At 32.7% G+C, this 18045-nt stretch overlaps 3 protein-coding genes across 3 annotated transcripts; all 3 read right to left on the minus strand.

The window, feature by feature from the left end:
• Positions 1-1632: 1632 nt before the first annotated feature.
• LOC111920340 (probable leucine-rich repeat receptor-like protein kinase At1g35710) lies at positions 1633-6051 on the minus strand. Its single transcript, XM_023915914.3, has 2 exons — positions 2207-6051; positions 1633-2115 (listed from the first exon to the last, which is right to left on the minus strand). Exons 1-2 carry the CDS (start codon positions 5775-5777, stop codon positions 1784-1786), a joined length of 3903 nt encoding a protein of 1300 aa, XP_023771682.1. The 5' UTR covers positions 5778-6051; the 3' UTR covers positions 1633-1783.
• Positions 6052-11403: 5352 nt separating this feature from the next.
• On the minus strand, positions 11404-13756 carry LOC111920297 (MDIS1-interacting receptor like kinase 2). The gene is made up of 4 exons (XM_052769743.1): positions 12382-13756; positions 11970-12181; positions 11594-11867; positions 11404-11441 (listed from the first exon to the last, which is right to left on the minus strand). Exons 1-4 carry the CDS (start codon positions 13754-13756, stop codon positions 11404-11406), a joined length of 1899 nt encoding a protein of 632 aa, XP_052625703.1.
• Positions 13757-13759: 3 nt separating this feature from the next.
• LOC111920298 (probable leucine-rich repeat receptor-like protein kinase At1g35710) lies at positions 13760-14524 on the minus strand. The gene has a single exon (XM_023915877.1). It carries the CDS (start codon positions 14522-14524, stop codon positions 13760-13762), a length of 765 nt encoding a protein of 254 aa, XP_023771645.1.
• Between the last annotated feature and the right edge of the window lie 3521 nt (positions 14525-18045).

Consider the following 18045-nt stretch of genomic DNA (forward strand, 5'->3'; position numbering starts at 1 on the left):
TGAGATGGTATCTCTTCCTTGAGCAAATTCTGAAATAAATCAAGTTCTGTAAGCTGAACTAATTTACCAATCTCAGATGGAATTTTATGAATGAGCTTGTTGTTTCTAAGATTCAAGTGTCCAATTACCAACACTTCTTGGTATCGAGCCATTTAATCTATTTGAGGACAACTCAATAGTAATGTGGATCTGTAAGTCTATTTATGTTTGAAAAACAAATCAACAACCATTTATTTAGCATTATCTAATACAAATTGGAATATTTATTGTTTCATTCTTTATATTTTCTAAGGACACACATATTCGGACACAAGTACACAACATACACAGTCAAAGAACAAGTGTTATATTTCACTTTTTTTTATAAGCCATCAAAACAGATAAACAACACATATATAAAACAACTATAATTGTTTTATTTGACAATACCCAAAAGTTAAATATATATATTTGTAGTAATATTTTATTTGATAATACCCACATTCCATTACCTTCCGTCCATCTAACCATGGCTACTGTACTCCCAAGTCCCAAGTACAGAAACCACAACCAAATTATTAGAATCCTTTATCGATTACACATATTGTTTTTAATCACTACGAAATCGCAGAAAATATTTTAATTTAAAACAGATTGGTGATTTTGTATTGGTATAAATCCATTTCCATAGTGGAAGGAGAGTGATTGAAGTGTTGATCATCGTTGAGTTGGATATCAAATAAAACGTATGTATTGGTTTCTTTGCTCGTCTTCTTTCTCATCTTTCAAGTGGATATCGATTAAAATGTATTTAGGTTCATTACCACATGCTTGTTCCAAAAAAATTTGATTATAGTTCATAACAAGTGTATGATGAAATGCCTAAATGAATTTTTTTAATTTATTAATGCTTCATTTATTGTATGACTTGTTCATAGTGCAGTGCTGTGGTTTCATAGAGTGTTAGAAAACAATGAACATTTACAGGAGACAAGTACTTAACTGGTAAAATGTTGTTTGGCTAATTTTTCATATTAAAAAAAAGCCTCTTTGTATAAGGTTCTAAATCAGTAACCTCTTAGCCTCTTATGATAAGATTAGTTCAGGGTGATAACAAAATACTAATTTCATTGAACAGCTGCAGAAAATATGATTTAATTAAATAACACTCCAACATTATGTGAGTTGTCTGCCATTTGAGCGAGCATACAGAATAAAGGCTTCTGTAGAACTCTATTGGATATTTTTTTCCTACATATAACTGTTAGGATATTTTTTTAGTGTTAAGATTAATTGCAACTGATACCAACAGAATATGAAAATACTTTTGTATGTATCATGTAAAACTCTATTGGTTTCTGTATTTGAGTCTATATCTATATTGTCATGCATTGGAGAAAAAATATCGTTGCATCAGGTCAAGTCTACGATGGATGACCTTCATCTGGTAATTTAATTTACTCTATTGGTATTTGTAACTAGAGATTGTGTCTCTGTATATATATTTTAAAACATTTTTGAAATTTGTATTTGAGTAGAAAAATTATCATTTGTATTTGATATATGTTCCTATTTTTCATGTATGTATAAACCACAACTGAAATAACAGAGGCGCCCAAATCTGGGATAATTTTGAAGCAATTATTGGTAAATTCTTTGCTCAAACAGGATCACATACACAGTATACAAATCTCCACATTATAGCTATACTACAGGGTGCTATAAAACATATGAAATGTTTTTAACCATTAGGCATTCAAAATAATACATATAATCAGGATGCATCATAAGAAACTTAAGAAAATTACACATTGGAAGTACACAGTATCAGGGAACCAGAGATGTCAATTAAAAGCAGATCCTTCATGAACTGATTTGAAACTTGGCGCATTGTTGGCCTTTCTTTTGGATTTGAGTTCAAACATGCTCTTGCGAGATTGAGTACCAAATTTACTTGTTTCTCAACTTGTGGTGAAGGAAGTGGAATCCGACTATCTCCTACATTTGATAACACCAGATAATCCGCAGACAATGTTGGCAGTTCACCGGGATGCTTTCCCATAATCACTTCTAGTGCAACAATCCCAAAGCTATACACATCACATTTCTCGGTTGCCACCATTGTATAAGCAAGCTCTACATCCAAAGCAACATAAGACAAAAAAAGTTACATCAACCCCACATGATTCTATGAAAATGTAGAACTACAATCATATGATTACTTTACCTGGTGCGATATAACCATAGGTACCAGCAATTGCAGTCCAATTGGATGAGTCTAGCTTTAAAAGCTTGGATGTGCCAAAATCAGAAATATGCGCCTCATAATCAGAATCAAGAAGGATGTTGGCAATGGAAATGTCTCTATGAATTATAGGTGGTGTGCAATCGTGATGCATATAAGCCAAACCATTAGCTACAGCCTTTACAATATTTACCCTTTTCAACCAATCCAGTTCTTGTACTAAAACATCACTTCTTAAGAATGATCCAAGGCTTCCCTTTTCAAGGTATTCATAAATCAAAAATGAGTGGCGAGCATGGGAGCAATATCCATAAAGTTTCACTATGTTCCGATGTCTTATGTTCGTTAATGCTCGTATCTCATTAAGGAATCCATTATGATCAACATTCTCAGATGATGAATGAAGTTTCTTGACAGCTACAAAAATGTTAGGTTGTAGCTCGGCTTTGTAAACAATACCATATCCTCCAGTCCCAATACAATATGCTTCATCGAAATCATTTGTTGCCTTCAGGACATCATCATACACTACTTTTCCATCAAAACTTGTAATGGTGAAATAATCACCACTTTCTTTGTTCAATGGTTTCTGTGGAGAATGACTCTTTTGTTTCCGATAAGCAATGAGACCACACATGAAAGAACCAAGTAAAATTGCCCCAATAAGAGGGAGCATAATTACAAGGATGAGCTGATGATGGAAGAGATCTTTTTTCTTCTTCATAAGTTGACTTGCACAAAGTTTCACCCCCGTAACATTTCCACACAAACCTGGATTGCCTTGTATGGACGCATTCACAAAGTTGGGGCTTTGGGGAACTGGACCTGAGAGCTCATTGTAAGAAAGGTTGATATCAATCCCGTGAGGCAAACTTGTAAAAGCTTCAGGAATAGAACCAGATAGTCGATTGTGAGAAAGATCCAGTTTTTGCAAACTTTGCAAACTTTGAACTTCAGATGGTATCTCTTCTGTGAGCAAATTCTGTGATAAATCAAGTTCATTAAGTTGAAGTAATTTACCAATCTCGGATGGAATTTTCTCACTGAGCTTGTTGTTACTAAGATTCAAGTTGTGGATGTGTTCCCAATGACCAATACTTTTTGGTATCGACCCATTCAATCTATTTCTAGAGAGATCGAGTTCTTCAAGGAGTTCATACATTCCGAACTCCGGCGGTATAATACCTGAAAGTTGGTTATCAGACAAGTACAATTTCAGCATCCTTTTCATCTTCCCAAACTCCTTTGGGATCTCACTAGTCAAATGATTTGAAGAGAGTATAAGCTTTTGTAGTTGAGTTGAATTTCCAAACTCTGGTGGGATGCTACCACTGATGTTGTTATAAGCCATCACTAAGGATGTCAAATTCTTACATTTACTCCAGTTTTGAGAAAGCTGCCCGTGAAATTTATTGTGACTGATACTAAGGGAATATAAGCTAGGATATATCCCAAAGCTATTTGATATATCTCCAATGAATTGATTATGACTAAAATCAGCTCTTATTAAGCTAGCACAATTTCTTAAGCCTCTTGGAATAGGACCAGTTAGTTGATTATCATGTACCGTGAAATTCTGAAGCTTCCCCCCATAGCACAAATCTTCAGGCAAATGACCAGACAATTGATTTCCATTTAGTTGAAGGCGAGTCAAGTCTAGACTTCCTAATCCTTGTGGAATACTACCAGAAAGTTTATTCACACGTAGGTCCAGATCCTGTAGGTTGCTCAGGTTTGCTAATGATGAAGGAATAGAACCACTAAGTCGATTTACGCTCAGCTCAAGATACAAAAGAGAATTCAATTTCCCAAGTTCAGTAGGAATGGGACCAGAGAGTTGATTGTGGTGCAAATAAAGGTAATTCAAAGATGTCAACTGACTCAATGTTGATGGAATAGAACCACTCAGTTGATTGTAACTCACCTCAAGATCAACGAGAGACTTTAAATTCCCAAGTTCAGTAGGAATTGGACCAGATAATCTATTCTCATAAAGGTACAAAATCTGTAGGTTGCTAAGGTTTGCTAGTGATGAAGGAATAGAACCACTAAGATGATTGTGACTCATATCAAGAACAGTGAGAAACTTCAAATTCCCGAGCTCAGCAGGAATGGGACCAGAAAGTTGATTTTGGTTCAAACGAAGGACATTCAAAGATGTCAAATGACCTAATGTTGATGGAATAGAACCACTAAGTTGATTGTAGCTCACCTCAAGATCAGTGAGAGACTTTAAATTCCCAAGTTCAATAGGAATGGAACCAGAGAGTTGATTTTGGCCCAAATAAAGGTCAGTCAAAAATGTCAAATCACCCAATGAGGACGGAATAGAACCACTAAGCTGATTGTCGTTTAACGAAAGATTAGCAAGAGATTTCAAATTCCCAAGTTCAATTGGTATGGGACCAGAGAGTTGATTGTTGTACAAATAAAGGATGTTCAAAGATGTCAACTCACCCAATGATGAAGGAATAGAACCGCTAAGTTGATTGTAGTACATGCCTAGACCAATGAGAGACCTCAAATTCCCAAGTTCAACAGGAATGAGACCAGAGAGTTGATTTTTGTACAAATAAAGGATTTTCAAAGATGTCAACTCACCCAATGAGGACGGAATAGAACCACTAAGCTGATTGTCTCTTAACGAAAGATTAGCAAGAGATTTCAAATTCCCAAGTTCAATTGGTATGGGACCAGAGAGTTGATTGTTGTACAAATAAAGGATGTTCAAAGATGTCAACTCACCCAATGATGAAGGAATAGAACCACTAAGTTGATTGGAGTACATGGCTAGACCAGTGAGAGACCTCAAATTCCCAAGTTCAACAGGAATGGGACCAGAGAGTTGATTTTCGTGCAAATAAAGGACATCCAAAGATGTTAAATCACCTAAAGATGAAGGAATATAACCACTAAGTTGATTGGAGTACATGGCTAAACCAGTGAGAGACCTCAAATTCCCAAGTTCAACAGGAATGGGACCTGAGAGTTGATTTTTGTGCAAATAAAGGGCAGTCAAAGATGTTAAATCACCTAATGATGAAGGAATGGAGCCATATATATTGTTTGAGGATAGGTATAAGATGGTTAGCTGGTGCAGGTTTCCAATTTCAGGTGGGATTACTCCAGAAAACTTATTCTCTGAAAGATCAAGATAGACAAGTTTGGACAGGAGGCTAATTTCTGGTGGAATGGGGCCAAAGAAGTTGTTTATACCGAGATCAAGATGTGTAAGATTTTGTAGCAAAGAGAATGGAAATTGGTGGAGTGTACCTTTTAAGTCAGATGAACTGAGGTTCAACCTCTGAATTCTCCAATCAGCATTGCAAACTACTCCCAGCCAAGAAGTGCACGGAATTGATGCACTGGAATTCATAGGGAGGGGAATCCATGAAGAGAGCAAGGAGTTGTTTGGGATTTGAAGGCTTGTTTTCCATTTAAGAAGAACATTGGCTTCCTTCAAAGAAGCAGAAGCAGAAGCAGAATTTGGTATGGGGGAGAGTGTGATGATTAGTAGAACAAGAGAGAAAAATAAGAAGTTTGATGAAGACATTATTTTTGTTTGCGATGTTGCTTTGTCAAAAACGATGGTTTGTGTGTCCTTATTTATACTTGAGCTACCTTTTTCTCTTATTTTCAGGTACTGGAAAAGGAAATTTGGGCAACGTCTTATTTTTTCCACAAGGAGTGTCTTTTACGTTAGAAGCAGTGTCATATTTTTCCACAAAGGAGTGTATTACACTTTGAATCGTATCTGTCATGACATGCATTAAGCCTTTTATCTTAGAACAATAAATATCGGTGTAACCCAAAATTCTGCAAGGCAAACTAGGATTACAAAAAAGACATCGGTATTATATGTTATTGTCGGATTTAACAGTGTAATTATATAACTTCAATTTGATAATTTTGACATATTTATTTTTGTTTTCGGATTAATGCTAATAGAAGTTTCACTCAAAGTGTGTTTTACTTCATAATCAGTTCTGTAACTGATGAGTATTATATAGATGTTTGTCATGTAAAAACTGTGTGATTGTGTCAATGGAAATAGCTAGGGAGGGAAGAGTCCTTTTAAAGGATCTAATAAACGAATGAAGATGGTGTATTTCTTGAACGTGTGAAAGAGGGAAAAGAAGATAAACATGAAAATAATTAAATAAAAACTGATTCACTGCATCTATTCATCTGTTAATTTCTTTTTTTCTCTTGAAGCGATTAAACGTAAATAAAAAATGGAGACAATTAAATAAAACTGAAAATACAGCTGTATTATTGTATGTAACTTCAATCAAACTCTTACACATATTTATTTTTGTTTTCCCTGTAATTCTAATTAAACTTTCATTCTAAAAGCAAACGTACCTATCAAATTGATCTATACATATATAGTCGCTTTTTGAAATCAAATTGGACTCATTATTATTGTTTTAAATTACAGACAGAATTTAAGATCGTAAAATGAAACTTGCGTCCGAAAAAGTTGTCACGAGATGTCTTCGTCAACTGAATTTTCAATCTGTTAATTTAGGGTGGTGTTAAAAAAGCCCCCTTAAAGGGTTTAATTTACATTCTTTTTCGCATTTGACAAGCCTCATTAAAATGTCTAATCAACTATATAATTAAATATTTTAGTTTTAGTTTTTATTTTCTATATATATATATATATATATATATATATATATATATATATATATATATATATATAGATATATATATATATATATATAGAGAGAGAGAGAGAGAGAGAGAGTTAGATTCAAATGTTTTCACTATCTATTGTGTGCCCGTATGATTGATTCTGGACCAATCATTTTAGTTATTTTAAGAAAGTAATTAATATATATTAAATGCTGAAGATGTAATTAATACCTATTATATCTTCAACATGTAATATGCATTAATTACTTTCTTAAAATAACTAAAATGATTGGTCCAGAATCAGTCATACGGGCACACAATAGATAATGAAAACAAAATAACCTAACCCTATATATATATATATATATATATATATATATATATATATATATATATATATATATATATATATATATATATATATATATATATATATCACTACAAGAATAATGGGCATTAGTGGCGACGCTTTTACCGGCGATAGGCACCTTTAGCGGCGACACATAATTTTCGCGTTATGTGTCGCCGCTAAAAGCTGTCGCCGCTAATTCCATTCGCAGATATAACCTCATTCAGCTCCTTCTTCCCTCTTCTTTGAATTCATTTCTCAGCTTCTTCTTCCCTCTTCTATGAAATCATTTCTCTTTGTATGTAGAATGTGTATTTTATATATGTTTGTGAATTTGTATGTATATTATGTATGTATTTGTGTATTAGTATGCATATATATACATATATATGTGTATATATACATATATATGTGTTTTTATGTGTATTATGTATGTATTTGTGTATTAGTATGTGTATCATGTATGTATATATGTGTTTTTGTATATGTTTTTGTATGTGTATTATGTATGTATTTGTGTATGTATGGATGTGTTTTTGGTTATATGTTTTATAAAAATTTTATAGTTTTATAACAATTTTTATAATTTTATATTGTTTCTTTTGTATACGGAAGAATGTTTTAAAAAAAATAAAAAAATTAGAAAACTACAATTATCGGCGACGGAAAGTATTAGTGGCGATAAGGTATTAGCGGCGACAGCCACCTTTAGCGGCGACAAATGGGGTATTAGCGACGAGCCAACAGCGGCGACCTTTTAGCGGCGACGTGTCGCCGCTAAAGGTATTAGCGGTGACAATCAGGACCTTTAGCGGCGACGCCTGTCGCCACTAATGGTCATTATTCTTGTAGTGTATATATATATATATATATATATATATATATATATATATATATATATATATATATATATATATATATATATTATTTTGGTTGAAATTTTATAAATACTTTTTATTTTTTTCTGTTTTGTCTCGCTAGATTTTTGATTTCTTACTTCATTGATACACACTTTCAGTCTTCTTTAATACATTACTCGATTACATTTCAAAAATATACATTAAAGGTAAATATTATTATTTATTTGGAAAGCTCCTTGTTAAATAATCTAAAGTGGATTTTCAAATTTTAATTAGTTGCGTAAACTTGAAGATGCAACTTTTTATTGAGTTATAAAGTTGATTTTGTTTAAAATGTAAATTAAAAGAAACTTAAAAATTTAATATTTGTAAAATGATTAAGTTAAAGTTTTAGATCCCAAAAAAAAGTTGATGTTATTTGATAGCCGGCTTTTTATCATAAGTTTATATACGTAACTATAAAAATCAGATTAAACTACCGGAGTTTGATAATTCAGTTTTAATATTTCGATAGATTAGCCTACGTAAAATATTCATATACCATAATAAAACATTCTTAAATTCTATAAAATAAAACTTACGGATTCGGACTATCCAATTTCTTAAAAGTTGGTTTAATATAAACGAACAAAAGTTTAACAAAAATAACAAACAACACTTTAATTTTTTTTTTTAAATAAACAAAAAAAATCAACGAAAACTAAATAAAAAATAACAGTAAATATATATATTTTAATAAAACTTCAAAAACAATTTAAAAAATAAATATAAATAATTAATAAATAATAAAATGATTTTAGATAATATAAGAGAATTGATTTATAAATAAAAATAATTCATACATAATTTATATTAAATTTATAAAATTAACAAGAAAATATAAAATATGGTAATGATGACATGGTTGATGTTGAAGTGACTTGATGGTTTTTTTTTCTTTTTACAATTTGAGTGATAGAAAAAGAAAATTACAAAAGTGGTTCTTGTGTTTGTCAAAATTTTTGTCATTTGCTCCAAAAATGTTTAGTGGTGTATTCGTGGTCCAATTTGGATATCTCGTGTGCTTTTGATCCCTATGGTTGACATTTTTTAGTGGTTTTGGTCAATTGCCTATCTAAAATGACGAAAATACCCTTAACTGATTCTTTTTTTGATTTCTTTTAATCGTATACTTATTATATAATTTAAAAATAAATAAAAAGTAAAAGTCCATCACTCTCTCTCTCTCTCTCTCTCTCTCTATATATATATATATATATATATATATATATATATATATATATATATATATATATATATATATATATATATATATATATATATATATATATATATATATATATATATATATATATTGTGTCGGAGACCACCCGACGGACCACCATGGTTATCGAACCACCACCACCTATTAGACTACCACCTCCACCGTCACTACCGGAAAAACGAGATATGTAATGGAATGTAAGAAAAATGGGATATGTTGTCGTGGTAGAAGATGGTGGAGCTCGACGGAGCTTTTGGTTTTCAGTTGTCTTTCAATGATGAGGGTTTTTAGTTGCCACCATTACCTTTGTCAGTTTTTGTAGATCTCCCTTGCACCGCCACCATTCTCTTTTTCTGAAACCCTAATGGCATTGCCCTTCTCATTTGGATAAAGGTTTTGGTCTGAGCTTTGGTTAGGGTTCTCCATAGGGATGTGATGGTACCTGGTGGGGATAGTCATCGACGGAGATTTCCAAAACCCTAACGTCGCCAATCTTTTCTTTAAATCTTCGATTTAGACTAGGATGGGATGCAAAATCAGGTCTTCGTAAAGGGTTAAACGACGGTCAAGCTCAATGAATATTGGTGGTAGAGGGTCATCAGGTTAAAGAAGGAGAGATAAGGGTGAATTTAGGGGATAGAGGTGGTTGGCAGCGAATGGTGACGAACAACGTTGGGGTGGGGTTTAATTTTTGCGTTTGAGCACCCCTTACACTAATTTGGGCACTGAATATGTTTATGAGCACTTGGTTTAGATCTACGCAAGAAAGGGAGCTCCTAATGATGGTTTTTCGCTTTATTAGTGGTTTCTGGCGAGTCAGGGGGAGAATAGACGGTATGGATGGGGTGGATTACGACAGATAGTGGTGGCGAACGATGGTATGGTGGTCGCTGGTGAACTTTTATTGGTTCAATGAATGAAAGATGGGGGTAAGTGTGAGGAAAATATAGGTGGTTGGCGGTAGATGATGGTAGTTGGCAGCGAATGATGGTGGTTGGCAGCTATTAGGGGTGATGTTTCTTGAGTGTGTATTTGTGTGTGCATGTGTGTGTTTTTGTTGAGAGAGAGGGAAACAGAAATGGGGGTGGGTGGGTCCTTTTTCATTTTTTTGTAAGTTAAAAAAATAAAAATTAAATTATTTTTGTATTTTAACAATTAAAAAAAATAAAAAACACAAAATATAATGGCATAATCCTCTTTTTAAGTGTATAAGGACCAAAACCAATAAAACGATCAAATTTTAGACCATTGGTACACCACCAAAGTTTTTTTTTTACCAAAACCATATAATTTTGCCAACCGACAATTTTTTCAATTTTTTCTTTAAGAAAAAACTTAATTTAATACCTTCCCCCACAAGACTCTGTTAATGCTCCTGGGCCCACGCTAACTTTGATATTATATACTAAGAAGTTATGCCATATGATGTTCAAATGAAATGAAGGAAGATGAGACATCAAATAATAAGAAGTTGGAATTCTAGTTATTCAAAGTGAAGTGAAATGAGTATTAATACTTAAGATCATGTAACTTTTATTTGAATTAATTAGTAAGTTATGGTGTGTAAATGTTTCAGGCTGTTAAAAGCTACCTTTGATATTAAATACTTGTTTTTATATATGAAGGAGTTAGGTGGTGCACAGCATCAAATCATTGCCAACCCTCTTGAATTTGAGTTTTATGGTATGGAGTCGATGGCCAAAGTGTAAAAATTCACCAAATGAGAAGTTTATTTATTTATTTATTTTATCTATTACATAATCATTTAAGAAAACATATGAGAAGTTTCATAACAAAAAGGCATTCAAATAAATACATATTATCAGGTTGCATATAGGGAACAAGACAAAAGCAAATAACATTCAAAGTACACTAATATCAAGCCTTCATCAACAGATTTGAAACTTGGCGCATTGTTGGTCTTTCTTTTGGATTGGAGTTCACACACGCTCTCGAGAGATTCAGTACCATATTAACTTTTTTCTCAATTTGTGGTGAAGGAAGTGGAATCCGACTATCTCCAACATTTCCTAACACCAGATAATCAGCAGACAATGTTGGTAGTTCACCATTTCTCCGTCACCACCATCGTATAAGCAAGCTCTACATCCAAAAATACGTGAGATAAAAACAAAAAATGTTATATCAACCTCACAAGATTCTAAAATATAGATACACATACATATACATATATTTATTCATATATATCATGAAACTTAAGAAAATGTAGAACTAACATCACAAAATTACATTACTTGGTGCGATATAGCCATGTGTTCCTTCGATTGTGGTCCAGTTGGATGAGTGTAACTTCAAAAGCTTGGATGTGCCAAAATCAGAAATGTGTGCCTCATAATCATAATCAAGAAGGATGTTGGCAATGGAAATGTCTCTATGAATTATAGGAGGTGAGCAATCGTGATGCATATAAGCCAAACCATTAGCTACAGCCTTTACAATACTTACCCTTTTCAACCAATCCAGTTCTTTTGCTAAGTCATCGATTCTTAAGATTGATCCAAGGCTTCCCTTTTCAAGGTATTCATAAATAAAAAATGAGTGGCGTGCATGTGAGCAATATCCATAGAGTTTCACTATGTTTCGATGCCTTATGTTCGTTAATGTTCGTACCTCATTAAGGAATCCATTTTGATCAACATTCTCAGATGATGAGTGAAGTTTCTTGACAGCTACCACATTGTTAGGTTGTAGCTGGGCTTTGTACACAGTCCCATATCCTCCGGTCCCAATAGCATATGCTTCATCAAAATTATCTGTTGCTTTCAAGGTATCATCATATGCTACTCCTCCATCAAAACTTGTTGTGGAGAAATAATCACCACCTTCTTTGTCAAATGGTTTCTGTGGAGAATATCTCTTTTGTTTTCGATAAGCAATTAGGCCACATATAAAAAAACCAAGTGAAATTGCCCCGATAAGAGGGAGCACAATTACAAGAATGATCCGATGTTGAAAGAGATCATTTTTCTTCTTCAGATTTGACTTGCACATGATTTTAGTCGTGTAAAATTTCCACACAAACCTGGATTGCCTTGTAAAGATGCGTTCAGAAAGTTAGAGCAAAGAGGAACTGGACCTGTGAGCTCATTGTCGGACAGGTCGATGTCAATCCCACTGGGCAAACTTGTAAAAGTGTTAGGAATGGAACCAGACAGTCTATTGTGAGAAAGATTCAACTTTTGTAGATTTTTCAAACTTTCAACTTCAGATGGTATCTCTTGTGTGAGCAAATTCTGAGATAAATCAAATTCTGTAAGTTGAACTAATTTACCAATTTCGGATGGAATTTTCTCACTAAGCTTGTTATTACTAAGATTTAAGTAGTGGATATGCTTCCATTGACTAATACTTCTCGGTATTGACCCATTCAATCTATTTGTGGATAGATCGAGTGCTTCAAGGAGTTCACAATATTCGAGCTCTGTAGGTATAATACCTGAAAGACGGTTATTAGCCAAAGACAAATTCAACATACTTTTCATCTTCCCAAACTCCTTTGGGATTTCACCTACCAAATGATTGGAAGAAAGATCAAGCCTTTGTAGTTGAGTTGAATTTGCAAACTCTGGTGGTATGCTACCACTGATGTTGTTATAGGCCATCAATAAGGCTGTCAAATGATTGCATTTACTCCACTTTTGAGAAAGCTGCCCGTGAAAATTATTGTGACTGATATCAAGGTACTCTAAGCGTGGATAGATACCAAAGCTACTGGATACATCTCCAATGAATTGATTTTGATCAAAACGAGTCCTAATTAAGCTAGAACAATTCCGTAAGCCTCTTGAAATAGGCCCAGTGAGTTGATTACCATCTATTGTGAAAATTTGAAGCTTTCCTCCATGGCACAAATCTTCAGGCAAATGGCCAGATAATTGATTATCGAACATTTGTAGGTGACACAATTCTAGACTTCCCAATCCTTGTGGAATCGAACCAGATAAGATGTTATCAGCAAGGTAAAGATATTGTAGATTGCTCAGGTTTGCTAGTGATGAAGGAATAAAACCACTAAGTTGATTCTGAATCGCCTCAATACCATAGAGAGACTTCAAATTCCCGAGATCATTAGGAATGTGACCAGAGAATTTATTCTCATTGAGGTACATATATTGTAGGTTGCTCAGATTAGCTAGTGATGAAGGAATAAAACCACCAAGTTGATTTTGGCTCATGTGAAGATAAGTGAGAGACTTCAAGTCCCCAATATTAGTAGGAATTTGACCTGAGAATTTATTCTCATTGAGATACATATATTGTAGGTTGCTCAGATTGGCAAGTGATGAAGGAATAGAACCACAAAAGTGATTGTTTGTCATCACAAGATCAGTGAGAGACTTCAAGTCCCCAATATTAGTAGGAATTTGACCTGAGAATTTATTCTCATTAAGATACATACATCATAGGTTGCTCAGATTGGCAAGTGATGAAGGAATAGAACCACTAAAGTGATTGTTGATCATCACAAGATAAGTGAGAGACTTCAAATTCCCAAGATTAGGTGGTATAGGACCACATAAACTATTATTATGGAGATATAGATAAGCTAAGTTTGTCAAATTTCCCAATGTTAGAGGTACTTCTCCTTGAAGAAGATTATTGGCCAATCCTAGTTCATAGAGACATGTTAATCGATCGATCTCTTGTGGTATTGAACCAGTCAGGTTATTTAAAGACATCTCGAGGTACTCAAGACTGGCTAGCATCCCAATTTCAGGTGGGATTACTCCAGAAAACCGATTCACTGAAAAATCAAGATATACAAGTTTGGAGAGGAGTCGGATTTCTGATGGGATGGGGCCAGAGAAGTTGTTGTCATAGAGATCAAAATGCGTAAGATTGTGTAGCAAATAGAATGGAAATTGGTGGAGTGTACCTTTTAAGCCAAATGAACTGATGTTCAACCTGTGAATGCTCCCATCAGCATTGCAAACTACTCCAGACCAAGAAGTGCATGGAACTAAAGCACTGGAATTCAAAGGGAGGGAAATCCATGAAGAGAGAAACGAATTGTTTTGGATTTCAAGGCTTGCTTTCCATTTAAGAATACCATTGGCTTCCTCCAATGTAGCAGAACCAAAATTTTGTATGGGGGATGGTGTGATGATTAGTAGAGCTAACGAGAAAAATAAGAAGTTTGAAGAAGATATTATTTGCTTTACCATGTTGTTTTATAAAAAAGATGGTTTGCGTTTCCTAATTTATACTCGGGCTATACCTTTTTCTCTTGTTTTTTATTTTCACATACCGAAAGGAAATTTGCACAATGTCATATTTTTCCACAAGGAGTGTTTACATTAGCAGTTAGTGTCATATTTTTCCACAAAAGAGTGTATTCCACTTTAAATTGTATCTGTCATGACATTAGTCTTTTTCTCTTAGAACATTAAAATTCATTGTAACCCAGAATTTAGCATGGCGCTCTGATTACAAAAGACAGCTTGTTGAATTAAACGTCACTCTTGGATTTAAAAGTGTAATAATATAACTTAACTTGATTATTTAGACATATTTATTTTTGTAATCTGATTAATGCTAACAGAAGTTACACTGAAACTGTGTTTTCCTTCATAATCAACTCTGTAACTGATGACTATTTCAAAATTGTGGATTTTGGATCAAAGACATGGAGATCAAGTTTTCCTGGTTTTGCATTTAGTGGAAGGCAGTATGATTTTGCAAAATTATCCACGTGACCATATAACATTATTCGATTTTTAGACGTATTTATCTTTATTTTCTGGTTAAATTTACAAAAAATATGCCTGTCGAATAGATTGACCGAAAACAAACTTGTTTCTATTATTGTTGTTTCAAATTGAACACTGCAAAAATGCAAAAATGGCCCATGTGGTTTGTTGCTTCCTTTGGATAGAGTTCAAAATGTTTCCAACTTGCAAGTATAGTCCTTTTAACAAGGTTTCTTAACAGATTAAGTCCTTGTGTTTTAACACTGTTAATTTATTTTTGTTAAGATAGTGTTAAGTTACTATCTTACCACTTTGTATATTTTAAATTAAATTTTAATTATTGATATAATTTTAGTTAGATAGACCCCACTTCTATCAAAATGCCCCTCCCCATCTTCGTTTACAACCCTGGTAGATCTAAAACCTCACCCTCTCTATTCATCTTCATTCAAAAACCTGTATGAGCTGTTCTAAAAGTTGCCTTGTTTCTTAAACTTCACTAATAATCATACTTAGATTCTTGACTTCCATGGAAATGGAAAAACAGAGTACATTGAGATATTGAAAGAGATATGTCTCTGAGCATAGAATTGAACGCCTTTTGCAATTCTCGAAATTCCATGGAGATGAAGAAAAACAGAGCACTGAAACCGTTTAATTTTATTTCTTTTACGTAATTATGACCGACTTACCCGAACTGGGCTCGAGAGCCTGCAGTAATAAAAAGATTTTTAAGCCCAAAATGAATGAGTCGACATTAACACCATCAAAAGATCATAAATTACAGCATGATGAAAATAGAAATCAATTACAACAACCAGAGCAAAAGAGTAACTAAAAGAAAAATGAAGAACTGCAAATATAACTAAAGAAAGATCCTTGAAACTGATAGTGGGCGATGCCATGTTAAAGATGGTAAAGCTATTCTTGCATTAGTTATATTTGCAATTCTAGGGGATGTGGGATGGGTGATTTTTCTAATGGTGTTATAATAGAAGTATTAAATGATAAGATAAACAAAAAAAATAATAGTGAAATATAACAGGGGCATCATTGACATTTAACATATCTTAACTGTATAAATTTCAAGGAGTTAAAGAGAAGGACCTAATGTATAACCAAACACTGTCAAAAGGATTATATTTCCAAGTTATAAAAATATTTGAACTCCGTCCAAATGCATCAACAAACCACAACAACCATTTTTACAGTTTTCTCTTTTTAAAATAGCTGAATTTGACTTGGTAAATCAAAAAGTTAAGATAGATTTAAATAATAGCCATTTTCTCTTGCTTTTTGTTTTGGTGTTTTAATAAAAGGAAAATATGGGCCATGCCCAGTTTTTCCACAAGGTGTGTATTACACTTAGGAATTAGGATTGTATTCATCATGACAATCTTGGAAAGAAATAAACAATGGTAAAAATAGATTAAATTCTAAATAGTTAGTTATCAAAAAGACAATATGTTAATGCTGAGTATAATAATGCAATATAACTTTACTAGATATGTTTTTCCAATTAGCTCTACTAAGAGATTTAATCTGAAGGCAAGTGTACATGTCAAATCGAATATCTTTGAAATTGTGTATAGTTGGTTTTAAAATTGAAGTTTTTGCGATTATCATTGTTTCTAATTAGAACTATAGTAACTAAAAATAGAATTATTATTCATTTGTTAATCGAAAACTAACTACTAAAAATTTATCATGAAAAAAGTTCCGATCAATACAACATTTAATCTTTGAGTTTCACTTCAGAAATCAACTTTTAGGGCGAACGACTTTCACTTCAAAATATTTCTTATCAGACTTCTTCCTCAAATGTGCGAATGCTCGGGAAAAGCATATCATATATAGGAGGTTGTATGTTATATTATTCCCTTAGTTATTTCATCACCTTCTTTGGCTCTTTCTTCTAAATCCAAAGTAAGTTTGTATTATTAACATCTAAAATAAATCTCATACTATTACTGACTTAAAAATGAAGTTAATTAATTTAAAAGTTGTAATTTATTTTCAAGGAAACTTATAAAAAATGCTATACTTTGTTCAATTTTAAGATAAACCATGATATATATATATATATATATATATATATATATATATATATATATATATATATATATATATATATATATATATATATATATATATATATATATCATGGTTTATCTTAAAATTGAACAAAGTATATATATATATATATATATATATATATATATATATATATATATTCTTTTTAACATAACCATTCAAATTCAAACACATTTTCCAATCAACCATTTTGACACACAGACAATTAAATGAGTACCATATCTTTGTTTTCTTATAACTACCAACATAACTTGAACAACATTTAGTATGGATATTGGACCCGCCCCTTCCTAACCCACCAAATGAACCTGATACTTGAACAATCAATGTTTTTTAGTGGAAGATTATGTTAATGGGTCAATGGTAATGGCTCCTTTATAAAAATCTAAAAATGTGTGCATTTCTTGAACGTGTGAATGTGGACAAAAAGATGATTTGGAAGAATAATGATATTTTCTATTATAGATATGTAAACTAATATAAATTTAAAAGAAACTACTTCACTATACATAAAATATTTTTTTTCTAGATGTATTGAAAAGTAAACCTACATACAGGTATAGATAGAAATGCTTGAATTATTTTTCATTACTTCAAATTTACATCTGGTTGTGGTCCCGGTCCTGACATTTTGGAGCCCTTGTGCAAAAATGAAAGTGAGGTCCCATATTTTTTTTTGTAAAATATTATTTAGTAATTTTGCTACCATTAAATTCATCATTTAAATTTCTTAACAAACATTGGATAAATTCACTACCACAACATCGTTCATTCACTCATTAATAATAAGTTTTAATTGTTACAACCAACTTAACCAAAGAAAAGATAAACTGGATTACTATTTTCTAAATATCCATTTTCTAGCATTTTTAGAAGAATATTCACCTATTACACTTCCCCCC

The sequence above is a fragment of the Lactuca sativa genome, chromosome 3 (assembly GCF_002870075.4).
Source record: "Lactuca sativa cultivar Salinas chromosome 3, Lsat_Salinas_v11, whole genome shotgun sequence".
NCBI lineage: Eukaryota > Viridiplantae > Streptophyta > Magnoliopsida > Asterales > Asteraceae > Lactuca > Lactuca sativa.

Bases quoted from the DNA above. Each gene is read 5' to 3' on its own strand.
- LOC111920298 (XM_023915877.1), bottom strand. From the start codon at position 14,524: ATGGTAAAGCAAATAATATCTTCTTCAAACTTCTTATTTTTCTCGTTA.
- LOC111920297 (XM_052769743.1), bottom strand. From the start codon at position 13,756: ATGTATCTTAATGAGAATAAATTCTCAGGTCAAATTCCTACTAATATT. The intron at 12,182-12,381 runs GTTTGTGTGGAA...TTGACAAAGAAG, and splicing joins ATCTTTACAAGGCAATCCAG to GTGGTGATTATTTCTCCACA. The intron at 11,442-11,593 runs GTAATGTAATTT...TTTTGGATGTAG, and splicing joins ACATGGCTATATCGCACCAA to AGCTTGCTTATACGATGGTG.
- LOC111920340 (XM_023915914.3), bottom strand. From the start codon at position 5,777: ATGTCTTCATCAAACTTCTTATTTTTCTCTCTTGTTCTACTAATCATC. The intron at 2,116-2,206 runs GTAAAGTAATCA...CTTTGGATGTAG, and splicing joins CTATGGTTATATCGCACCAG to AGCTTGCTTATACAATGGTG.